This window comes from Macaca mulatta, chromosome 7 (genome assembly GCF_049350105.2).
Source record: "Macaca mulatta isolate MMU2019108-1 chromosome 7, T2T-MMU8v2.0, whole genome shotgun sequence".
In the NCBI taxonomy this organism is placed as follows: Eukaryota; Metazoa; Chordata; class Mammalia; order Primates; family Cercopithecidae; genus Macaca; species Macaca mulatta.
Genome location: NC_133412.1, coordinates 55,388,679 through 55,415,016, shown reverse-complemented (window position 1 = coordinate 55,415,016; position 26,338 = coordinate 55,388,679). Strand labels below are relative to the sequence as shown.

General features: G+C 35.7%; 2 protein-coding genes across 20 annotated transcripts in view; one reads left to right on the top strand and one right to left on the bottom strand.

The window, feature by feature from the left end:
• PEAK1 (pseudopodium enriched atypical kinase 1) overlaps positions 1 to 26,338 on the top strand; it is a 305,159-nt gene that overhangs the window by 141,882 nt on the left and 136,939 nt on the right. For 3 of the 19 annotated variants that reach the window (XM_077940025.1, XM_077940026.1, XM_077940028.1), the window contains one exon: positions 269 to 388. The exons of 13 other annotated variants lie outside the window; for them this stretch is intronic. The gene's annotated coding sequence lies outside the window, so the exon portion shown is untranslated. Of the gene's footprint in view, positions 1 to 268; positions 389 to 5,969; positions 6,061 to 24,178; positions 24,282 to 24,673; positions 24,730 to 26,338 lie in introns of all 19 variants that reach the window. 3 more of the 19 variants (XM_077940016.1, XM_077940021.1, XM_077940022.1) reach the window with 2 other exon arrangements.
• On the bottom strand, positions 6,434 to 6,992 carry LOC708648 (non-histone chromosomal protein HMG-17). The gene has a single exon (XM_028851203.2). It carries the CDS (start codon positions 6,864 to 6,866, stop codon positions 6,564 to 6,566), a length of 303 nt encoding a protein of 100 aa, XP_028707036.1. The 5' UTR covers positions 6,867 to 6,992; the 3' UTR covers positions 6,434 to 6,563.

Genomic DNA, 26,338 nt, shown 5'->3' with positions numbered 1-26,338 from the left:
ACATTTGTAAGCACTTACTATGTGCTAGACACTATTGTAAGGACTTAACATGAACTAACTTATTTAATTAACAACAGCCAGGTGACATACTTGGTGTTATCCCTCATCTTTAAAACAAAGAAATAAGCAAATTGCCCGAGATCACATAGCTAGTAAGTACCAAAAGCAGATTCAAAACCGTGTATTGGGAAAGGTTAGATAAGGTTTACACCATGTCTATTGACTTAATCTTTTTTTTGTTTATTATTATTATTTTTTATTTTTTGAGATGGAGTCTCTCTGTCGCCCAGGCTGGAGTGCAGTGGCACAATCTTAGCTCACTGCAACCTCCGCCTTCTGGGTTCAAGTAATTCTCCTGCCTCAGCCTCCCGAGTAGCTGGGTCTACAGGTGTGTGCCCCCACGCCTGGTCAATTTTTTTTTGTATTTTAGTAGAGAAGACGGGGTTTTACTGTGTTAGCCAGGATGGTCTTAATCTCCTGACCTCATGATCCGCCCGCCTCGGCCTCCCAAAGTACTGGGATTACAGGCTTGAGCCACTGCACCCAGCCAACTTAAAATTTAATATTACACAAACCAAACAAATAGCTGGACAATTTAGTCTGAGCTCTGTTGCTATTAGTGTCATTTGTAAACATCTTAATTCAACTATTAGCAGTTAAATCACCTTACCAAAATAATACTTACATCTTAACAAGCTTTTCATTGTAATCAGTTTGAAAAAGTAATTTAGGTTACATGATCCTGTGGTGAAGAGAGATTTTAAATTCACAGAATAGTGAACAGCAACATATGATAGAAAGGACTTTGAGGTGGGGCTCAGATCTGGGTTCTTTCAATTCCCAGCTTTCCTGGTGACTCATGTGCTCTACAAGTATCTTAACCTGTTTTCATATGTTTTGTAAGATGAGAAGATTGACTTCATTGTTCCCTAAGTCCCTTACAATGATACAATTATCCTATCAGTAGATTTTTAAAATGTGAATTTTTTTACATGTGAATAGCTAAGAATTTTTGGTTGAGAGATAAGTCTTTAGAGATCACTTCATTAATTTCTCCCAGGTGACAGATGAAGAGACTGAGACCTTCACGTTTGTATGGCACTGTAAACATTTCAAAGCTCTTTGTTCTTTTACATACGTTAATCTCATGTGAGCCTCATCACCATACTCTGTGGGTTAAATACTATTCTCTTCATTGTATACAAGACCAGATTGAATTAGTCATATAGCTGGGCTAGATGAAGTGACTCTGTGACTCTCAACCGAGTTTATCATGTTTTCTTGCTTTAGTGAGACTAATTACATCCTTCAATGAAGTACTATTTTGTGAGAAAGTGAGAATTCAGTGATTTATGAAAAAATCCAAGCAGAAGAAACAAAACATTTTCTAACATGAAAGTAGTAATGACTACAGCTATGTAAATAGCAGTAACAAAGAGGAAAGGAAGTGGCAAGTAATAAGGTCTATGAGTTGATTTAATTTTGGTTTTCATTTATTCCTGGCTTAAGAATAAGCATAATTGACTTTAATATCCTTGTGTTTATCAATAACATACTTTATCCTGACTAAATAATGCAAGGAGAAATCATACTTTATAATAAAGTATTCATAAATTGTAGGTGAGCTAAGGAAAATTTCAAACAGTTAATTTGAAAAGATACTTTGAAAACAAATAAATAAGCCTGGGAAGCTAAGCTTTATGTAAAATTATTTGATTATTTCATTGCCTTTATTGAAGTGAGTTTTCTTTTTTATTTCCACTTTGTAGTTGTAGAGCTACAACTTTTTTGTAACTTTTTAGTATTTTTTTAATTGGAAAGAAAATAATTTTAAAACTAGTATGTAGGCATGAGCAGTTTTTCTTATACAGTTTTTTTCCCAAATTGTCTCTCCTTTAAAAGGAACTGACTTTCTAGATTACGTGGTATGATGGTGCTTTCTCTGCAGATATGAAAATTTGATCATTAATACAATCTCTAGTTGTTGTTCTATATTAAAATGTTTTTTTTTAAGATGATTAACTGCATGTATTCTGTAGAACTAATAAAAGAAAGGAGGATCTCCCAGATGGTTCTAATCAAATAAGGAAAACAGCAAAGGATGGAGTTGATATACAACAAAATTTGAAAGCAACATTATAAGATTTGACTTATTTTAGAGAAGAAAAATGTATTATGTCCTTTCTGAAGTCTGTTTTTCTTAAGAGTCCATTATAATATTCTCTTGCCCAGCTGCTGATGTTCTTTCCTTATGCCCTGCTCTACAGAGCTCCACCTCTTATTGCGTACCCATTCTCACGCCATCACAGATCCATGGAATTCAAAATGATATTTGATGCAGACTTGAGTAGAGCTAGTTTTTAATTCTCAACTCTATGTCTGAGTTCAAAACATGTGTAAAGGTTTTTTTTACAGCCACTTTTTAATGGTGCTTTAAAGGAAAAGATGAAGAGGCCCCTTCATAGTAATTAATTTTTTGATTTTTGTTTTGAGATAACTAAGGAGCTAGTTTCCTGGAAACTTCAAATTCCTAACACAGTTTCATTAAATTGTACCTATTGTAATACGATTGTGTCTTGCTAACCCAGACTATAGTCAGTTTTAAGGACTACTGTTAGTTTCTCATTGGCCCATTGTGATTTAGTGTTCATAAAAAGGTTACGACATTTAACTGAGGGTTTAGAATTTTTCAAGATGACTGGGCTTTTTCCTGTGATCTGTGAGTTTCTCTTGTTTGGCTTTAGGCTTAAAGAATTCCTGATCTAGAGTCAACTGCAAGCAAGCCAGGCTTCCAGGCTGGTGTCCCATTCGTATTAAAACATTCCCTTTTTACACGTGTATGGCCTTGTGATTCAGAAGGCATGGTTTTAATACCCAAAGCCTTTTAACTTTTTAAACTATTCCAATGAAGAAATTGCTGAAACAGTAACTTTTTTTTTTAACAAGTCTTGTTGACAAATTCGTTAGCATTAAATTGTTTTTCCTAGCTATTGATTAGTTTTAATGTAGATTTATTTCTATGTAGTCTGCTTTCTGTGCCAGGATATTTTCTAAAAATGAAATAAGTTCTTAGATGTATGGAAATTTGAGGAACTCTTCGATGTCATATTCAGTAAACCTCAGGATGGCAATAAGGGAAATATGGAGCTGTTGATTTATGTGTATATGTATGTATGTGTATATTTGGGTTTGTGATCTAAACACCCAGGAAATAAATTTGATTTATAGCTTCTTTCTTGACCAAGTTATTTTAAAGTTTAGCATGGTGATAGAATTATTTGGAAATATTGATTGGTTTTTTCTTTTGCAAGTGTATTGCTACTTAACAATTAAATGATTAAATGTAGCTCAGGGCTTTGTTTTATTTCTTTGTGTTGTATTTGAGAGAATTAAATGGGTTGATTCAGAGTTTTAAGAAATAGAAGTATAGGTAATAAAGGAGAATTACAGAATCTGTTGGCCTGCATTTGTAAGATCAGTCCACCTTGAGTTGCCCAGTTATTTGAATTTATCAGAGAAAAATAGTACCAAGTAAGTATAAATATTCAAATAGTTATTGAATATTTCATTAACATATATATGCCACCTTTAGTTTTCTTAATTCCCAATGTGAGAAATTTGGATGATTTTCATAAATATTCAAAAATTATTCTGCTGTACAAAATTGAGAGTATTGTTGAAAGAAATAATAATTTGCTCTTGGGTCTTTTTATTTCTTTTATGAAAACCCATCTCCAAAAAAATTGAAAAGTTGCTAATTGCAATGAGGGTTTTCTATGAAGTTACTAAATTTGATTCTTGAATTGTATGAACTTCCTCAATAGCTTTGCTTATACTTATATATAAACAGAACATTTTAATATAAGATTTGGTAGTATAGTATGTTGCCAGTCTGCAGCTCTTCTATAGGAGAAATGAAGATCTTTGCAAAAGATTTGGGGACTCCAGATTTTCTATGTAAGGTTAAAAAAAAAGTTTTTTATTATATTGAATGAAGTCAGTAAAAATGACTTTCTTTTCTCCAGCAATATGAATATCATGTCTTATAAAAATTAATAACAATAGGCATCATTTGGCTGGCAGAAATAGCATTTCACATACTCTTTTTTACAGCAAACTATAGACAAAGTCTGATATGATAAAGGAAATGTAATTTTTTTTTTTTTTGAGATGGAGTCTCGCTCTGTTGCCCAGGCTGGAGTGCAATGGCAAATCTTGGCTCACTGCAACCTTCGCTTCCTGGGTTCAAACGATTCTCTAACCTCAGCCTCCTGGGATTATAGATGCCACCCCACCTGGCTAATTTTTGTATTTTTAGTAGAGACAGGGTTTCACCATGTTGGCCAGGCTGCTCTTGAAACTCCTGACCTCAAGTGATCCACCTGCCTCAGCCTCCTAAAGTGCTGGGATTACAGGTATGAGCCACCATGCCCAGCCAGGAAATAGAAATCTTGTACAGCTCTTATAGTCAGAAACCTGATTATTCCAGAGATGAGAGTGCTATCTAGTGATCATCTACACAAAGCTACTAAGTAAGGTCAAATGTTTAGAGCCCATAAAAGATCACATAAAACCAATAACAAGAATATTGCAAGCCAGCCCACACTGTGTGAAAGAAGTTTATAGAGTCCACTTGAGTGCATTAAAATATTTTGTGTTCCTTGCTAATTCTAAAATAATAAAAATTTAACAGAAATATGGAATAGGAACAGGTTTTAGAATAAGAAAAGGCTTCAGAAATCATTTGATTATCCCCTTTCATTTTGCAAAGTGAAACTAAGGGTGTGAAGCTACCTCCTCAAGTGTTATATAGGTGGCAACAGAACTAAGATTAGAATACACTTTACATATCTATTAAATAATTGAAGATAGAATTTGAAAAGTTGTGATGGGAAATTATTTTATTTTGTTGTTAGTTTTTAAAATTTATATACAGTAAAGCTAACCCTTTTTTTTTGAGATGAAGTCTCACTCTGTCGCCCAGGCTGGAGTACAGTGGCATGATCTCAGCTCACTGCAGCCTCCGCCTCCCATTTTCAAGCGATTCTTGTGCCTCAGCCTCCTGAGTAGCTGGGATTATAGGTGCCTGCCTCCATGCCCAGCTAATTTTTGTGTATTTACTAAAGACCAGGATTTCACCATGTTGGCCAGGCTGGTCTCGAACTCCTGACCTCAAGTGATCTGCCTGCCTCAGCCTCCCAAAGTGCTGGGATTACAGGCATGAGCCACCGTGCCTGGCCCAAGACTGACTTTTTAAATAAGTTCTGTGAGCTTTAACACATGTATGGATCCATATAAACTACCACTACAAACAGGAAACAAACAGTCCCATCACCCTAGAAAACTTCTGGCTGTCCCTTTTTAGTCAAAATCTGTCCCTACATCTAACAATTACTGATCCATCTCTACTTCATCATTATAGTTTTACCTATTCCAGAATATTGTATAAATGGAATTTTATTTCCTAGCCAAACTGTATCCAGCTTTATTAAAGATACTTAACATAAATAATCATGGTATTTCAGGCAGGACATGGGCAGAGAATCATTAACAGTATACATACAACAACTTTCAAACTCCCTTCTTCAATGGACTACCAAAAATCAGAAAGCCACTATAAACCCCATGAAGTCTTCATGTGATGCTGTGAACAGGGAAAGTTTAGAGTGAGGTTGACATTTCACATTTAAATATTGTTTAACAACTTTTCACAAGCCAATCCTGACTCAGGCAGTGAAATGAAATGGCAGAATTTATCTGAAGATCCAGTCTAGAAATGGAACCACTGCTCTTTTGAGGGGCTCCATCTCAGTGGTATCACTGGAACATCCAGACTGTCTGAAACACTGGTAACCAATGATTGGGGGTCAGATCCCAGCAGATGTCTGGGTTTAAGGAAGTTAAGTCTATGCTGAAAGGTGGAAAGGGAGAAAAGAACGTAAAAACAAATTTGTTTTTCCATCCCACAGGCTTTTGTGCCAAGGAGGCCATGTGTGTCTAAGTCAGGGAGTCCCTCCTCCTGAGATCCAAGAGGAAGTCTCTCAAAACTAGAAGGGAAAGGTATTTTCCCCACATCAATCCAGCTTTGGAGACATTTTATTAGTGACATATACCCCTTCCCCCAAAAACAACAGTAAGTGTTCTGTGTACTAACAACATAGCTTTGAAAACACACACACACACACACACACACACACACACGCACCTTGGGAGGCCGAGGCAGCTGGATCACTTGAGGTCAGTTCAAGACCAGCTTGATCAACATGGTGAAACCCATCTCTACTAAAAATACAAAAATTAGCCGGGTGTGGTGGCATGAGTCTGTAATCCCAGCTACTCAGGAGGCTGAGGCTAGAGAATGGCTTGAACCCAGGAGGCAGAGGTTGCCGTGAGCAGAAATCGCACCATTGCACTCCAGCCTGGATGATAGAGTGAGACTCCGTCTCAAAAAAAAAAAAAAAAAAAAACCCACAAAATTCTGCATTTTTATAAAACTTGATAAAAAATAGTATTTCAAACTGTATAGTCACCAGAAGTACACAGTTATCAGAAATGCACATGCTTCATTTGGCATCTCCAGCACCCTCACCTTTCTGTGCCTGGTCTATTTTGGCATCTCTATATTCTGCAGGCTTATTCTCCTTGCCAGTGTCAGCTTTTCCCGTTTTTCCTTTGGGTACCTTCTCTCCATTCTTTGCAGGGGCCTTTTTAGGATCAGTCTCTGGCTTTGGAGGAGCAGGTTTAGCAAACAACCTCGCAGATCTTCTCTGGGGTTTGTCCCTCACCTTGACTTTATCTCCTTTAGCATCCCCTTCAGCCTTTCTCTTTGGCATGGTGGTGGTGATGCTGGCAGGACATAGGTGCATTGTGTGGGCTTTGGTCAGTCTGGGGATCGTTCTTGCTGCTGCTTCTTCACACTGCTCCTATAAATTGAATTATTATATACTCTTTTTGAATCTAGCTTTTCTCTCAGCTTAATTTTTTGAAATTCATATGTTGTGTGTATTAGTAGTTCATTATTTTAATTGCTGAATAGTATTCCATTGTATGACTGTATCACAATATACTTAATCACCTGTTCATGAACATTTCGTTTCCAATGTTTCTTCAAAAGACTTCATTTTTTTAGAGCAATTTTAGGTTCAACATCAAAACTGAGAAAAAGGTATAGAGATATCCCACACACCCTCGTCCCCACAAGTGTATAGCATTCCCTATTATCAACATCCCCACCAGAATGGTACATTTGCTACAATTGATGAACCTTCATTAAGACATCATAATCACCGCAAGTCCATAGTTTATGGTGTTCACTCTTGGTGTTGTACATTCTATGGGTTTGGATAAATGCGTCATGACAGCTGTCTACCATTCTAGTATCATATAGAGTATTTTCACTGCCCTGAAAATCCTCTGCATTCTGCCTGTTCATCCCTTTTCCTTCTCTGGCCCCTGACAACCCACTGAACCTTTTACTCTCTCCATGGTTTTAACTTTTTCAGAATGTCATATAATTGGAATCATACAATATGTTGCCTTTTCAGATTAGTTTCTTATTTTCAGGTTTTATCTATTATGAATAAAGTTGCTATAATTTTTTTCTATTAGAACAAAAATATTTACTTACAGATATGGTGATCCTATTAGTGAGCTCTTAAATAGTTCACAAAATTAATTCACTTTTTAAACTTTTTATTTTGAAATAATTATAAATTCACAGAAAGTTGAAAACATAGTACAGAGAAGTACCATGTTTACTGTACCATTCACCGAGTTTCCCCTGTTAGTTCCATCTTATGTAGCTATAGAACAATATTAAAACCAGTACATTGACATTGCTGTAAAGCAAGTAGTATATTGTTCTTTGGTATTTTATCACATGTGTAGATTCATGTAACCAACACTGCAACCAAGATACAGAATTCCTTAACCCAATGATGTCTCTTTGCTGCCTCTGTATAGTCTCACGCACACCCACTCCCTTCCACCATTCCTCACCCTTGGTAACCATCTCTATAATTTTGTCATTTTGAGAATGTTATATAAATGGAATCATATAGTATAAAACCTTTGAGATTGGCTTTTTTTTACTCAGCATAATGCCCTTGAGATCCATCTAAGTTGAGATGTCAAGAATCATTCCTATTTATTGCCAATATAGTTAGTTTTCCACAGTATGGATGTGTCACACTTTGTTTGTTTGTTTGTTTGTTTTCTGGCTTTCCTGCAGGTTACTTGAATACTTTTTAGCATTCAGTGTTTTAAAGTATATCTCTTTGTATGGCTTTTTTCCATCACTCTAGATACTACATTTTGTATGTAACAAATCATAGTTGGCTGTACTACAGTGCTACTTGGTGATGCTGCATTTTATCACTTCCAGTAAAGTATAGAAACTTTTGCTCCCTTTATTCTCCCCCATTTAATATCTTAACATTTTTAAATGTTTCTAATATATGTATATGTGTATATTATGTGCATGTTTATATATATATTTTATGTGTATTAATAGTTTCATTTTCTTTACATACATTTTGAACCATATCATACAGCATTATAATTTTTGCTTCAGCAATCAAACATAATTTGAAAAACTCAAGTGGAACAGGAATCTGTTGTATTTATACATATTTTTCATCCTTCTGTCATCCTTCCTTCCTCGTTATCCACGATTCCTGGATTATTTGAGATCTTTTTTCATTTCCTTTCTGCTTAGAGAATTTTCTTTATTCTTTTAAAGCAGGTATGCTAGTGAGAAATTACCCTTTCTCTATAAATATTTTTATTTTTTTCTTCATTGCTGTAGGATATTTTAGCTGGATAAAGAACTCTGAGTTAACAAGTCTTTTCTCCTAGCACCTGAAAGATAAATCGTGCCAGTTCCTTCTGGCTTCCATGGTTTTTAATGAGAAATTTACTGTCGTTAAACTGTTTTTCCCCTCTAGGGAAAATGTTATTTTTCTGATGCTGCTTTCAAGATTTTTTCTATGTCTTCAGTTTTCAGAAGTTTGACTTTGATGTGTTTTGGCATGGATTGATTTGGGGTTTATACTGTTTGGGGTTTACTTGGCTTCTTGAATCTGTAGGTTTATGTCTTTTGAGAACTTTTCAGTCATATTTTTTCAAATTATTTTTCAGTTCTGTCCTTTTTTTCCTCTCCTTTTGAGACTCTGATGACAGGAATGTTAGTCTTTTATTATAGTTTCACGAGTCACCAGAGTTCTGTTTGTTATTTTTTGGTTTGTTTTCTTCTTATTGTTCAGAATGGCAAATTTCTATTGTTTTATTTTTTAGTATACTGATTCCTTCTTCTGTCACATCCATTCTGCTATTGAACCCATCCACTGACATTGATTTCAGTTATTGTAATTTTGGTTTTGTAATTTCATTATTTACATTCTATTTTTCTCTGCTGAGACTTTTTTTACTCAGGCTTTCTGTTCTTTTCATTTATTTCCAGTATGTTGGTAATTGCCCATTGAAGCATTTTAATGGTGGCTGCCTTAAAATCCTTGTGAGATAATTCTTTTTCTTTCTTTAAAAAATACATTTTTTTCTTTTCCTTTTTATTTTTTTATTTTTTAATTTTATTTATTTACTTATTTATTTGAGACAGAGTCTCACTCTGTCGCCCAGGCTGCACTGCAATCTCAGTTCACTGCAACCTCCGTCTCCCGGTGCACCCATCACCCTAGAAGTACACGCTGTACCCAATACGTAGTCTTTTATCCCTCATCTCCCTCTTACTCTTCCTCCAAGTCCTCAAAGTTCATCGTATCATTCTTATGTCTTTGCGTGCTCATAGCTTAGCCTCCACTTATGAGTGAGAACATTCTATGTTTGGTTTTCCATTCCTGAGTTACTTCACTTGGAATAATGGTCTCCAATTCCATCTAGGTTGCTGCAGATAGTTTCCTTTTCCTACTTTATGTTTTTGTTTGCTTTGTCAAAGATCAGTTGACTGTAAGTATTTCGCTTTATTTCTGGATTCCCTATTCTGTTCCATTGGTCTGTGTGCCTGTTTCTATTCCAGTACGATGCTGTTTTGGTGACTATGGCCTTATAGTATCATTTGAAGTTGGGTAATGTGATGCCTCCAAATTTGTTCTTTTTGCTTAGTCTTGCTTTGGCTATGTGGGTTCTTTTGGTTCCATGTGAATTTTAGGATTGTTTTTTTCTAGTTCTGTGAAGAATGGTGGTGGTATTTTGATGGGAATTGCATTGAATTTGTTGATTGCTTTTGGCAGTATGGTCATTATCACAATATTGATTCTACCCATCCATGAACATGGGATATGTTTCTATTTGTTTTGTCATCTATAATTTCTTTCAGCAGTGTTTTGTAGTTTTCCTTGCAGAGGTCTTTCACTTTCACCTCTTGATGAAGTATATTCCTAAGTTTTTTGTTTTTGTTTTTGTTTTTAACAGCTATTATAAAAAGGATTGATTTCTTGATTTGATTCTCAGCTTGGTTGCTGTTGATGTATAGCAGGGCTACTGATTTGTATACATTAATTTTGTATCCTGAAACTTTGCTGAATTCATTTACTAGTTCAGGAGCTTTTTGGATGAGTCTTTCAGGGTTTTCTAGGTATACGATTATGTCATCAGCAAACAGCGACAGTTTGACTTCTGTTTGCCAATTTGGATGCCCTTTCTTTCTTTCTCTTGTCTAATTTTTCTGACTAGGACTTCCAGTACTGTGTTGAATAGAAGTGGTGAAAGTGGGCATCCCTGTCCTATTCCAGTTTTCAGGGGGAATGCTTTCAACTTTTCCCCATTCATTATAGTGTTAGCTGTGAGCTTGTCATAGATGGTTTTTATTACCTTAAGGTATGTTCCTTCTTTACCAATTTTGCTGAGGGTTTTAATCATACATAAAGGGATGCTGGATTTTGTGAAATGCTTTTTCCACATCTATTGAGATGATCATGTGATTTTTGTTTTTAATTCTTTTTATGTGGTGTATCACATTTATTGACTTGCCGATGTTAAACCATCCCTGCATCCCTGGTATGAAACCCACTGGATCATGGTGGATTATCTTTTTGATCTGCTGTTGGATTCGTTTAGCTAGTATTTTGTTAAGGATTTTTGCATCTATGTTCATCAGGGATATTGGTTTGTAGTTTTCTTTTTTTGGTTATGTCCTTTTCTGGTTTTGGTATTAGAGTGAAACTGGCTTCATAGAATGATTTCAAGAGGATTCCCTCTTTCTGTGTCTTTTGGAGTAGTGTCAATAGGATTGGTAACCAGTTCTTCTTTAAATGTCTGATAGAATTCAGCTGTGAATCCATCTAGTCCTGGACTTTTTTTGTTGGTAACTTTTAAATTACAATTTCAGTCTTATTTCTTGTTATTGGTCTGTTCAGAGTTTCTGTTTCTTCCTGGTTTAACCTAGGAGGGTTGTATATTTCCAGGAATTTATCTATCTCCTCTAGTTTTCTAGTTCATGCACATAAAGGTGTTCGTAGTAGCCTTGAGTGATATTTTGTATTTCTGTAGTATTGGCTGTTATATCTCCCATTTTGTTTATAATTGAGCTTATTTGGATCTTCTCTCTTCTTTCTTGGTTAATCCCACTACTGGTCTATCAATTTTATTTATCTTTTCAAATAACCAGCTTTTTATTGCATTTATCTGTTGTATTTTTTTGTTTGTTGCAATTTCATTTAGTTCTGCTCTGATCTTGGTTGCTTATTTTCTTCTGTTGGGCTTGGGTTTGGTTTGTTCTTGTTTCTCTAGCTCCTTGAGGTGTGACCTTAGATTGTCTTGTTTGTGCTCTTTCAGGCTTATCGATGTAGGCATTTAATGCTATGAATTTCCTGTTAGCACTGCCTTTGCTATATCCCAGAGGTTTTTATAGGTTGTGTCACTATTATTGTTCAGTTCAAATAATTTGTTAATTTCCATCTTGATTTCACTTTTGACTCAGTGATCATTCAGGAACATGTTATTTAATTTCCGTGTATTTGCATGGTTTTGAGGGTTCCTTTTGAAGTTGATTTCCAATTTTATTCCACTGTGATCTAATAAAGTGCTTTGTATAATTCGATTTTCTTAAATTTGTTGAGAGTTTGTTGCCTGTCATATGGTCTGTCTTGGAGAATGTTCCATGTGTTGATGAATAGAATGTGTATTCTGTAGTTGTTGGGTAGAATGTTATGTAAACGTCTATTAAGCCCATTGTTTCTTTTTTGACTTTTTGTCTTGATTACCTGTTTAGTGCTGTCAGTGAAGTATTGAAGTCTCCCACTATTATTTTGTTGCTGCCTATCTAATTTCTTAGGTCTAGTAGTAATTGTTTTATAAATTGGGAGCTCCAGTGTTAGGTGCATATCTATTTAGGATTGTGATATTTTCCTGTTGTATTAGACCTTTTATCATTATGCAGTGTCTCTCTTTATCTTTTTTAACAGCTGTTGCTCTAAAGTTTGTTTTGTCTGATATAAGAATAGCTATTCCTGCTTGCTTCTGGTGCCCATTTGCATGGAGTATCTTTTTCCACCCCGTTACCTTAACTTTATGTGAGTCCTTATGTGTCAGGTGAGTCTCTTGAAGACAGCAGATACTTAATTACTGAATTCTTATCCATTCTGCCATTCTCTATCTTTTAAGTGGAGCATTTAGGCCCATTACTTTCAACGTTAGTATTGAGATGTGAGGTACTATTCTATTCATTGCTCTATTTATTGCCTGAATACCTTTTTTTTTTTCATTGTGGTGTTGTTTTATAGGTCCTGTGAGATTTATGCTTTAAGGATATTCGATTTGGGTGTATTTGGAGGATTTGTTTCAAGACTTACAGCTCCTTTTAGCAGTGCTTGTAGTGCTGGCTTGGTAGTGGCTAATTCTCTCAGCAGTTGTTTGTCTGAAGAATACCATATATTTTCTTCATTTATGAAGCCTAGTTTTGTTGCATACAAAATTCTTGACTGATAATTATTTTTGTTTAAGGAGGCTAAAGATAGGATCCCAGTCCCTTCTAGCTTGTAGGGTTTCTGCTATGAAATCTGCTGTTAATCTGATAGGTTTTTCTTTATAGGTTACCTGATACTTTTGCCTCACAGCCCTTAAGATTCTTTCATTCATCTTGACTTTAGATAACCTGATGACTGTGTGCCTAGGTGGTGATCTTTTTGCAATGAAATTTCCCAGGAGTTCTTTGAGCTTTTTGTATTTGGATGTCTAGATCCCTAGCAAGGCCAAGAAAGTTTTCTTCAATTATTCTCTCAAACATGTTTTCCAAACTTTTAGATTTCTCTTCTTCCTCAGAAACACCAGTTATTCTTAAATTTGATCATTTAACATAATGTCAAACTTCTTGGAAGTTTTTTGTTGTTGTTGTTGTTGTTTTTGTTTTTGTTTCTTGCTCTGTCATCCAGACTGAAATGCAGTGGTGCAATCTGGGCTCACTGCATCCTCCGCCTCCCAGGTTCAAGTGATTCTCCTACCTCAACCTCCCACATAGCTAGGATTACAGGCACACACCGCCACACCCAGCTAATTTTTATATTTTAGTAGAGACAAGGTTTCACCATGTTGGCCAGACTGGTCTCAAACTCCTGACATCAAGTGATCTGCCCTCCTTGGCCTCCCAGAATGCTGGGATTATAGGCATGAGCCACTGTGCCTGGCTTGTTCATTTTTTAAAAATTCTTTTTTCTTCTTTGTCTTTATCAGATTGGGTTAATTCAAAAGCCTTGTCTTCAGGCTTGAAGTTCTTTCTTCTACTTGTTCAATTCTATTTCTGAGACATTCCAGTGCATTTTGCAATTCTCTTAAGTGTGCCCTTCATTTCCAGAAGTTGTGATTAGTTTTTATTTATGCTATCTATTGCACTGGAGATTTTTCCATTCATATCCTGTATCTTTTTTTGATTTCTTGGATTTGACCTTTCTCTGATGCCTACTCAATTGGCTTAATAATTGACTTTCTGAATTCTTTTTCTGGCAATTCAGAGATTGTTTTTCCTGGTTTGGAGCCATTGTTGGTGAGCTAGTGTGATCTCTTGGGGGTGTTAAAGAACCTTGTTTTGTCTATTGCCAAAATTGTTTTTCTGGTTCCTTCTTATTCGAGTAGACTGTATCAAAGGGAAGATCTGGGACTCAAAGGCTGCTGTTCAGATTCTTTTGTCCCACAGGTTGCTCCCTTCATGTGGTGCTCTTCCCTTTCCCATAGGGATGGGAATTTCTGAGAGCTGAACTGAAGTGATTGTTGTTTCTCTTCTGGATCTAGCCATCCAGCAGAGCTCTTAGGCTCTGGACTGGTACTGGGGAGTATCTGCAGAGTCTTATGATGTGATCTGTCTTCAGGTCTCTCAGCCATGGATACCAACACCTGATCTGGTGGAGGTAGCAGGGGCATGAAGTGGATACTGTGAGGGTTCCTGGTTGTATTTTTGTTACCCGAGCTGGTTTTGTGTTGGTTGGCCTTCAGATAGGAGGTGGTGCTTTAAAGAACATATGAACTGTGGTAGTATAGGGAGGATGAGGTGGAGGTTGGGGCCATAGACCTCTCAAGAGGGTATATCCTTGGTCTTCAGCTACCAGCAGGACCATCAGATGTGGACAGGGTTAGGTGTGTCTGAGCTCAGACTCTCCTTGGGCAGGAATTGATGTGGCTGCTGTAGAGGATGGGGGCGTGTTTCCCAGGCCAATGCAATTATGTTCCCAGGAAGATTATGGCTGCCTCTGCTGCATCACACAGGTTGCCAGGGAAGTAGAAAATACCTGCAGCCAGAGTCCTCATACAGCTCCCATGCAGCCTACAACCCAAAAGGCTGGTCCCACTCCCACTGTGCCCCCCAACCAACAACACGGAGTTGATTTCCAGGCAGCCAGTGAGGAGGGCTGAAAACTTTGTCCCAGGCTATAAGCCTCCCCACTGAGAAAACTAGCTGACTCACAGTTCCTTGGCTGTCCCACAGAGCCTACAGCAGCAATCCAGCTCCTTCAAAGGGTCTGTGGATTATCTCGGCTTTCCTGGTATGTTCCTGCGGTAGTTGTTGGAGCAGAAGTTCATGATGTGAGTCTCCACATGCTACTGTATCCATCCAACTGGGAGCTGAAGTTAGTCCTGACCCCTATCTGCCATTTTTCCTCCCTTGTAAGATAATTCTTATGTCTGTTATCTTGGTATTGGTATCCATTGATTGTCTTTTCTCATTCAAGTTATGATTTTCCTGATTCTTGATATGGCAAATGGTTTTCAATCAAAACCTAGACATTTTGGACATTATGTCATGAGATTTTGCATTTCATTTAAGTCTTCTGTTTTGGCAGGTCTCTTTTGATAGTATACTGGCAGGGGGGAAGGATGTTGCCTCATTACTGTCAGGTAGAGGAATAAGTTTAGGGTCCTAATCATCCTCCAGTGACACTTGGTAGGAGGCACCTGTTGTGGGCAGGGGTGGGAGTTTCAGCTTCCTACTAGGCCTCTGATGATGCCAACTCTGTGGAGTGAATACTTAGGAGTGAAACTATTTGGTTCTTTGGTAAGTTTTTAAATTTTATTTTAAACTTTGGAAGAAGCTGCCGAACTTTTTAAAAATGTTGATAAAATTTTCCATTCCTAGCAGCAATTTATGAGCATTTCAGATACTCTACATCATTGTTGTCCTATAGAACTTTCTGCAGTAATAAAAAATTTTCTATATTTGCATCATCCAATATAGTAGCTACTGACATAGACACCACAGCTCGACATTCTTGCTAATATTTGAAATTGTCAGTCTTTCTAAATTTATCTTTTCTATGTGTATGAAGTGGTATCTTATGGTTTTAATTGTTTCATGTACTTACTGGCCACTTAATTTTTCTAATTCTGTTTTTAAAACAGCAGAAGTTTTTAATTTTTATAAATTACAGTTTATGAGGTGAGTTCTGTTTTGTGTTTTTATGGTTTCTCTTTATCCTAAGGTCATAACATCATTTCCTTTTTCTTTTTTCTTGATGTTTTGTAGTTTCACTCTTAGGTTTATGATGCATTTTGAGTTTATATGTATGGTGTGAGGTAAAGGGAGAGTTCATTTTCATGCCAGGTAAATATCCTATTCTACACCATTTGTTGAAAATATTATCTTCCTATATTGAATTAGCTTGACACTTTTGTTGAAAATCAATGTAGCATATATTTGTAGGTCTATTTTTGTATTCTCTATTATGTTCCATTTGTATGTTTATCTGCAGGCCATGATCAAACTATCTCAATTGCTCTAGCTTAGTTATAAATCTAGAGATCAGTTATTAGAAGTATTCATACTTCATTCTTTATTTTCAAAATAAGTTTTTCATTTGGGTTTTCATATACATTTTTAAAAATTGTTATGCATACACAACAGTTGTACATATTTCTGGGGTACATGTGATATTTTGATACGAGCATACATTGTGTAATGATCAAATCAGGGTAATTGGTATCTCCATCAACTCAAAACATTTATCATTTTTTTGTGTGTGGGTAGCATTCTGAATCTACTCCTATAGTTATGTTGAAATATACATTAAATTATTGTTAACTATAGTCTCCCTTTTGTGCTACCAAACACTAGATCTTACTTCTACTATCTAACTATATTTTGGAGTTTAAAAAAAATTTTTTTGAGATGGAGTTTCATTCTATTGCCCAGGCTAGGCAGTGGCGTGATATTGGTTCGCTGCAACCTCTGCCTCAGCCTCCCGAGTAGCTGGGATTACAGGCATGCGCCACCATGCCTGGCTAATTTTTCTGTTTTTAATGGAGACCGGGTTTCATCATGTTGGCCAGGCTGGTCTTGAACTCCTGACCTCAAGTGATCCACCCATCTTGGCCTCCCAAAGTGCTGGGATTACAGGCGTGAACCACCGCGCCCAGCCTCTAACTATATTTTTACACTCATTAACCAACCATCCATCCTCCACCCTCCACTACCCTTCCAAGCATCTGGTAACCATCATTCTCCTCTCTACTTCCTTGAGATCAGTTTTTTAAACTGTCATGTAACAGTGAGAACATGCAATATTTGACTTTCTGTGGCTGGCACATTTCACTTAACGTTAAGTTTCCATCAGTAGATGAATGGATAAAGAAAATGTGCTACATATGCCCAATGGCATATTATTCAACCATAAAAAAGAATGAAATCCTCTCATTTGTAATAACATAGCTGGAACTGGAGGACATTCTGTTAAGAGAAATAAGCCAGGCACAGAAAGACAAATACCGTATATATTTTAGAACCAGCTTGTATGTTTCTATGATTAAAACCTAGGATTTTGATTGGTGTCAGATTGAATCTGTAGACCTAATTTGGGAAGAATTGCCACATTAATAATGTTGAGTCTTCCAATCCGTTAACCTGATATATTCATTTATTTCAGTTTTGTTTGATTTGTCTTAGCAGTGTTTTTTTAAGATAGCATTTTATAAGCATTTCTCATATTTTGTTAGATTCATAATTTGTTAAACTCAAGTATTTCATGTTTTTTAATGCTATTATCAATGGTATTTAACATTTTTACTTGTTGTTAGATATAGAAATAGAACAGATATTTGTATGTTGACTTTCTAATTTGTGATCTTGCTAAAATCACTCAAGAGTTGTGGTATTTCTTTTGTAGGTTTCCTTAGGATTTTCTATGCATATAATCATGTCTTCTGCAAATAAAGACATTTTAACCTCTTTCTTTCCCATCTTTATGCTTTTCATTATTTTTCTGTTGTCTCATTACACTAGTTATGACCTCCATTGTAATGTTGAACAGAAGTGAACATCTTTGCCTGGTTCCCGATGTTAGGAGAAAATCATTTGGTTTTTCACTAAGTATGATGTTGGCTGTGTATATTTTACAGATGCCCTTTTTAAAATTAATGAAGTTCTTTTCTATTCTGCATTTCCCAAAGTTTTTTTTATGAATGAGTATTGAAATTTGTTAAATGCTTTTTTATCTTTATTTGTTGAAATGAAAATATTGGTTTTCTCTTTGATTCTGTTAATATGGCTGATATGGTTTGACTCTGTGTCCCCACCCAAATCTCATGTCAAATTGTAATCCTCCAGTTTGTCAAACTGTAATGCTCCAACACTGTTGGAGGAGTAGCCTGGTAGGAGGTGAGTGGATCATGGGGACTGACTTCTCCACTTGCTGTTCTCGTGATAGTGAGTTCTCACGAGATCTGATTATTTAAAAGTGTGTAGCACTTCCTCCTTCTCTCTTGCTCTTCTGCTCTGCCATGTGAGGATGTGCCTGCTTCCTCTTCATCTTCTGCCGTGATTGTAAGTTTCCTGAGGCCTACCCAGCCATGCTTCCTGTACAGCATGTGGAACTGCAAGTCAATTAAACCTCTTTTCTTCATATATTACTCAGTCTCAGGTAGTTCTTTATAGCAATGCAAGAATGGACTAATACAATGGTTACATTAATTTGTTTGAGATGTAAAATCAACCTTGTGTTCTTTTTTATATATTGCTGAATTTGATTTGCTATTTCTAAGGATTTTTTTTTTTTTTTTTTTTTTTGGTATCTGTGTTTATGAGGGATATTGATGTGTGGTTTAGGGTTCTTTTTTGAATTTTTTTTCTAGTTTTAGAATCAATCCAATACTGTTTATTATAACGTCAGTTTGGAAGTGTTTCCTTCTCTACTCTCTGGAAGAATTTATGTGGGATTGGTATTTTTCATTTACATGTTTGATAGAATTCACCAACAAATCTTTTGGGAGCTAGAGTTTTCTTTCTTTTTCCTTTTTTTTGAGATGGAGTCTCGTTCTATCGCCCAGGCTGGAGTGCACTGGCGCAATCCTGGCTCATTGCAACCTCTGCCTCCCAGGTTCAAGTGATTCTCCTGCCTCAGCCTCCTGAATATCTGGGATTGCAGGTGCGCGCCACCACACCCAGCTAATTTTTGTATTTTTAGTAGAGACAGGGTTTCACCAAGTTGGTCAGGCTGGTCTCAAACTCCTGACCTCCTGATCTGCCTGCGTTGGACTTCCAAAGTGCTGGGATTACAGGCGTGAGCCACCGCGCCTGGCCCGGAGTTTTCTTTGTGGGAAGGTTTTACAAATTCTAATTCTTTGATAAATTTAATATTTCATTTTTTAATGTTATTATAAATGGTACTTGGATTTTTTAAATTTCTGCTTGTTGCTATAGAAATAAAATAGATATTTGTGTATTGACTTTCTATTCTGCAATCTTGCTAAAATTATTTAATAGTTGTAGTATTTGTTTCGTAGATTTCAGATTACCTCTTAAGTCAGTGTTGGTAATCTGTGTCTTTTAAGGAATTTGTCCATTTTATCTTAGTTGTCAAACGTATTGGCATAAAATCATTTATAGTAGTCTTTTTTTTTTTAATGTCTGTAGATTCTTTAGTGATAGTCTCTCCTTTTATTCCTAATATTGGTGATTTTCTGTTTCTTCTCTTGTTCAGTCTACCTACAAGTTTACCAATTTCATTAATTTTCTCTCAAAGAACAGTTTTTGGTTGCATTGATTTTTCTCTATTTTTCAGGTATCTTTTTTTTTTTTAATTTCCCTTCTTTGTTATTTTGTTACTCTGTATTTACTTTGGCTTAATTTCCTCCTTTTTTCTAGCTTCCTGTGGTGTGAGGTTAGATAACTGAGTTTAGACCTTTTCTTCCCTAATAAAGGAATAGAAAACTATAAATTTCCTCAAAGCACCTTTTTAACGGCATTTTACAAACTTTTATATGTTGAGTTTTCATTTAGCTCAAAATATTTTCTAATTTCTCTCATAATTTCTTATTTTGTCCATAGATTATTTTAGAAATATAGTGCTTGATTTCTCTTTTTTTTTTTGAGACCGAGTTTTGCTCTTGTTGCCCAGGCTGGAGTGCAGTGGCATGATCTCGGCTCACCGCAACCTCCGCCTCCCGGGTTCAAGCAACTCTCCTACCTCATCCTCCCAAGTAGCTGGGATTACAGGCATGCACCACCACACCGGCTAATTTTTTATTTTTAGTAGAGATGGGGTTTCTCCATGTTGGCCAGGCTGGTCTTGAACTCCTGACCTCAGGTGATCCGCCCATCTCAGACTCCCAAAGTGCTGGGGTTACAGGCGTGAGGCACCGTGCCTGGCCCCTACTTGATTTCTAAATATTTGGGAATTTTCTAGATATCTTTCACTTATTGAATTCTAATTCCATTGTGATAAGGCACTGTGTATAGTTTCAATTCTTTTAATTTGTAAGACTTATTTATCAATTGGTGCATAGTCTGTCTTGGCAAATGTTTCATGGGCATTGTAAAAATTTATATTTTGCTTTTGTCGATTGGAATATTTTATAGATTGCAATTCAGTTGAGAGTGCTGCTTAAGTCTTCTTTATCCTTGCTGCACTTTTGTCATCATATTTATTCTTTCAGTTAATGAGAGAATGTTGATGTCTCCAACTGTTATTGTTTGTTTCTCCCTTCAGTTCTGTCAGTTTTTGCTTTGTGTATTTTGTAGGTCTAGCATTGTGTGCATACACATTTAGAATTGTTCTGTCTTCTAATGAATTTACCCCTTGATCATTATGAAATGTCCCTCAGTATCTCTGATAATATATATCTTTTTTAATTTAGTATAATTGTCTGGTATAATTACAGCTCTTCCAGCTTTCTTAAGATTTCAGTTTGCATGGCATATCTTCTGTCCTTTTACTTCTTATTTATTTTTTTTCTTTTTTGAGACAGAGTTTCGCTCTTGTTGACAGAGGCTGGAGTGCAATGGCATGATCTCAGCTCACTACAACCTCCGCATCCCAGGTCAAGTGATTCTCGTGCCTCAGCCTCCCGAGTAGCTGGGATTACAGGCACCCGCCACCATGCCTGACTAATTATCCTTTTACTTTTAACTTATTTTCTTGTTTTTAGTGTGAGACTCTTATAGACGGCATATGTTTGGTTCTTACTTTTTTATGTCTTTTAATTGAAATATATGATTTACATTTAATGTGTTGCTAATGTGATTGAGTTTAAATCTACCATCTTTCTATTTGTTTTCTATTAACCCTTCCTTTGAATTAAATATGCTTTGGCATTCTATCTAACCTCCACTATTGGCTCAGTCATTTCCTTATTGGCTTTGTTCTACTTATTTTACTGATTCCTTTATAATTATATATGCCTCTTTAACTTATTATAATCTACCATTACATAATATTATACTATTTCTCATATAATTAAGACCTTTTCAACAGTATTCTTCCGTTGTCTCACGGTCATTTTTTTTCTCTCTGACCGTTTTTGGTAAATTATATTGCTGTGTTTTCAAATTCACTACCTTCTTTTTCTTCTGTGTATAAACTACTGCTTTTCTATCTAGTGAAATATTCACTTCTCTATATATATTTTATCTCTAGAAGTTATTTTTTGGTTCTTTTTGAAAATCCTCTATTTCTCTCTCTACTATATTCCTTTTTTCATTTATGTCTTTGAATATAGGGCATAGTCATTACAGCCCTTTTAATGTCTTTGCCTGCCAATTCTATCATTTCTATCATTTCTGGGTTTCTTTCTATTGACTGATATTTTTCTGGTTATGGGCCACATTTCCCTGATTCTTACTATGTCCAGTAACTTTTTTATTAAATGATAAATATTTATGAATTTAAATACTTGAATCCTTAATCTCGTTGTGTATCTTTAAAGAATGTTGGACTTATTCCCGGAAAGCATTTTTGTTAAGTACAGATTAATTTGTTCAGTTCTAGGCTTAAACACTCCTTTCAGGCATATCTAGAGTAGCCTTTATACTAGGGCCCCTATCTCAGTGGTTTGGCCCTTCTGGGGTCCCTGCTGATTGCTTTGTATATTTGGGTTTCTCCCTTCTTGCTGAAGGGAGCTTGTTAAATTCTTGGTTCTGTGTCAGCTCTGAGAATCTTTGTATTGCAACTCTCTGGTAACATTTTTTCCTTAGATGTTCTTCTCTGGTCTCAAAAAAAAATTTTTGCCCTACTTCATGTAACGTTTTTATCAGCTAAATGCTCAGGAGAACCCTTATTCAGATTACTTTAGCTGTCTCCCTCTTCTCTGGAATTCTGCCCCATAAATTCTAGCCTTCTTGGCCTCCTTGCACTTTTTTCTATCTCTCCAAGTAAACAAGATTGCCAGGCTCTGTTTAAGTTCTTCCTCCTGGTACTGAAGTGGTAAATTTCTTTCTGGCTGAGAGCCTGAGTTGATGGTAGGACTCCCCTTATTTCTGTTTTCTTAGGGATCATAGTACTGCACTGCCTGTGTCTGAAAATAGTCCTTTCCAGTATTTTATGCTGTATTCTAATTATTTATGGTGAGAGGATTGTCCTGGCACTGCTTACTCCCTCATGGTCAGAAGCAGAAGTTGAATCATTCTAGAATAGGTTTTAATGCTAACACCTTTGCAGAATTCAGAAGCTCCCAGGAAATTGTTTCTTAACACTTATGCATTGATGTACTTTTTCTCAGTATTGTTATAAATGAACTGTGTCTGCTATGGGAACTATTATTTATTTTTCAAATCAGAGAGCCCATTACAAACTCTAAATCAGAAACTGATCAGAAGAAAAGGATATATCATACTTAATAAATTTTATGAATCAGGAAAATTGATTTCTTGAGAATATGAAAATTGTCTCTTATGAGATACTAATTTTAAATATAAAATTATTAACATTGATTAGAAATATGAAGGAATAGCATTATCAGAGTGTAAGGACCAAAATAAATCATTTGATCTAGTCTTTTAAAATAGGAATTCTAAAATTTTAGAGAATAGCCATGTGGAATGTAGTTTGTGTTAGAAATTTGGCAAATGTTATCTGTAAAGGGCCAAATAATGTATATTTTGGACTTTGTAGGCATTTAGTTCCTGTAACAACTACTTAATTTTGCCTTTATGGTAAAAAATCAGTCGTAGACAATATATAAACAAATGAGCTGGCTGTGTTCTGATAAAATTTTATTTATGGACCATGAAATTTGAATTTCATCTAGTTTTTATGTCTCAAAATATTCTCCTTTTGATTTTTTTCAACTCTTTAAAAATGTAAAAATTATTTTTACCTAGCAAGCCATATATAAGCAGGTGGCAGGTTGGATTTGAACTATGGGTAAAGGCTTGACAACCCCTACTTTATGATTTAAAAATCTCCTCAGTAAGCTGTCAGATTCCTAGTAGACCATTGTATTTCCATTCTATATGATGTTTTTTGTTTTTTTTTTTTTTTTACCTGAAACTGTTCCCTACTATTAAGTTAAATAGCAAAGTAAATAAGATCACACAAATTTTAGCCTGTGGGGCTTTGAAAGATTATATAGTGTCAAAGGTTTGAAATAATTTATAGTGTCTGAGTTTCTTCAACCAATTGGGGAATTGAAGCTAGTGTCTAATTTATCTTACTACCAAGCCTGCACATTTTATATTTTTCAATCATGCAAGGCTAAATTCCTTCCTCCCTATTTTTGTTTTATTATGCTTATCTTATTAATGTTCCCAAATTAGTACATAGTTCTTTATCCTGAATTTAGTCATTTTTGGATGAAGTTGGCTGGTTACTCATGAACAGAAAGTCCCTTCACCTTATATTTAACTTAATGCTGTCCCCACCTACAAGATCCTGGATTTTTTTCCTCTTAGTTCACAATCTTGAGACTATAGCCTCTTTTCTGCATTACCTATGTTTCTATAATGTCTTTCACATAACCCTATTAGCCAGTTAGAATACAAAATACATTTCAAAGCATATTTTCTTTATTCTACCTGATATCCTTTAGCGTACTGGTCAGTCCCCTGTTAGAATGCTCAGAATTTGTTTTCTAATATCTATCTGAAGCAGGATTGAAATATATCCCCTACTGTTTTGTTTGGTGCTATATCCATAATGGTAATTCAAGTCCTACTTTAGAAGAATTATTATGCATTTCATAGTTTATACCATAAGTGTATTTTCTTTCCTTCCTCCTTAAGGTGTATAGTTGATGTTGTTCTTTACCAGTAGCCAAAATCCAGTACCATGAAAGTTCTGGAAGAAACTGCTTAGGTTTAATTTAGGTGAGTGCTGCTATTGCATCATAAATGGTTGGTGACATAGCAGCATGTGGCTGCATATTTGGGGAATACTTTTCTTGTTTGCATGTCTTCATGATGTTTTCCCAAAACATCGTAACACTGTCAAGAAATAAAACAGAAAGGCAACTTCTTTCTTTTCTAATGTAGGGAGAGAAGAACTTTTGTTTTCAAATATGAAATAAAAATAAAGATTGGTACTGGCAGAAGCTTTGAATAAATGGCAAGTCAGAACCCAAACACAATTTCCATTGTTAGTAAAATAAGTTAACAATTTAAAAAGGTTATTTCATTGTTGTTATTACACAGGAATAATTAGTAAATAGGTTTAAAATCAGGCCAATTTTTAAATTTTGGGCATGGTAATGGTATGATATTTAAGATATCTTCTCACAAATTGTTAATTAATTGTTTTGATAATTTAGAAACATTTTTTCTAAGAGCATTATATACTCCTACCTGTCTTATGACATGTGTGCCTTATATCTGGAAAATTCTACTCCTAAATCTTTACGTGTGTCTGGCTCATTTTATTCAATTTCAACTTGGCATCATCTCCTCAGAGAGTTTTAGTTTATATACTATCTAAAACAGCATCTTCACCTTCCCATTCTCTTTGTAACACTCAATTTTATTTTTTTTCAGAACATTGAATATCTCTGAAATCAGTTTATTATTTGTCCATCTATCTGTACTAGAAGGTAAACTCTATGAGAGCAGAGATCTTGCGTTTTTATTGTCTCTCTAGTACTTAGAACACTGCCTTTCACACAGCAGTTCCTAAGTATATAATTCATATGTGGTTGACTAGAAAGATGCATAAATAAAAGTATGTCAGCGGGCGTGGTGGCTCACACCTGTAATTCTAGTGCTTTGAAAGGCTGAGGCAGGAGGATAGCTTGAGCCCAGGAGTTCAGGACTAGCGTAGGCAATGTAGTGAGACCCAGTTTTTACAAAAAATGTAAAAATTAGCAGAGCGTGGTGGCGTGTGACTGTAGTCTCAGCTACTCAAGAGGCTGATGCAGGAGGATTGCTTGAGCCTAGAAGGTCAAGGATGCAGTGAGCTGTGATCATGCCACTGCACTCCAGCCTGGATGACAGAGTGAGACCCTGCCTCTTAAACAAACAAACAAACAAAATAATAAATACTTATTGCTGCTTACTTAGTTAGAAAATAAAAAAATAAGAATAAAGAGAAAAAAATTTTAAAAAAGAACATATCCTCAATGACCTGTGAAATAATAAGCAGTCAAACTTATGTATATATTGGAATCCCCAAGAGGAAGAGAGAATATGGGACAGAACAATTTTTTTTAAGAAATAAGTGCTAAAAATTTCCCATATTGGCCAAAAACATAACTCTCAGAATGAAGGTCAATAAACTCCAAGTAGAATAAATACAAAGAAAATCAAATCTAGACATATAATAGTCATACTACTAACGTCCAAAGTTAGGCCACGCGTGGTGGCTCACACCCGAAATGCTAGCACTTTGGGAGGCCAAGGCAGGTGGATCACCTGAGATCAGGAGTTTGAGACCAGCCTGGCCAACATGGTGAAACCCTATGTCTACTGAAAACACAAAAATTAGCCAGACGTGGTGGCTGGCGCCTATAATCCCAGCTACTCAGGAGGCTGAAGCAGGAGAATTGCTTCACCCCAGAGAGTGGATATTGCAGTGAGCCAGTATCGTGCCACCTGAGCCTGGGCAAAAGAACAAAACTCCATCTCAAAAAAAATAGAAATAAAGTTCAAAGATAAAGAGAAAATCTTCAAAATAGCCAGAAAACAAAAGAAGCATTAAATACGGGATAGCAATAGTATTACTGACAGCTGACAGAAAAATCGAAGACAAAAAATTATGGAATGACATCAGTAGAGTTGTAAGGAAGAAGAAGAAAAGAAAAACTTTAAGTCAAAATGCAATATCCAATGAAAATATCATTCAAAAATGAAGGTAAAGTAAGACAATTTCAGATTTTAAAAACTTAGATATTTATTGTTAATAGACATACAGTATAAGAACTACTAAGAGTTTCTAAGGCTGAAAGGCAATGATACCAGATGGAAACTCAGTTCTACAGGAAGAAATGAATACCACCAAGAGTGATAAATACAAATGACTTTTCTTTTTTTTTTTTCGCCTCTGTCACTTTCTTTAAAAAAAAAAAAAACTGACTTTTTAAAACAAAAGTTGAATGGTATCATTATGAGGTTTTGTAATATATGTAGAGGTATAATATATGATCACACTAGCAAAAGAATATAATAAATGGAATTACAGTCATCCTTGGTGTGTCCTCAGGAGAT

Coding starts and splice junctions, on each gene's coding strand:
- LOC708648 (XM_028851203.2), bottom strand. CDS start 6,866: ATGCACCTATGTCCTGCCAGCATCACCACCACCATGCCAAAGAGAAAG.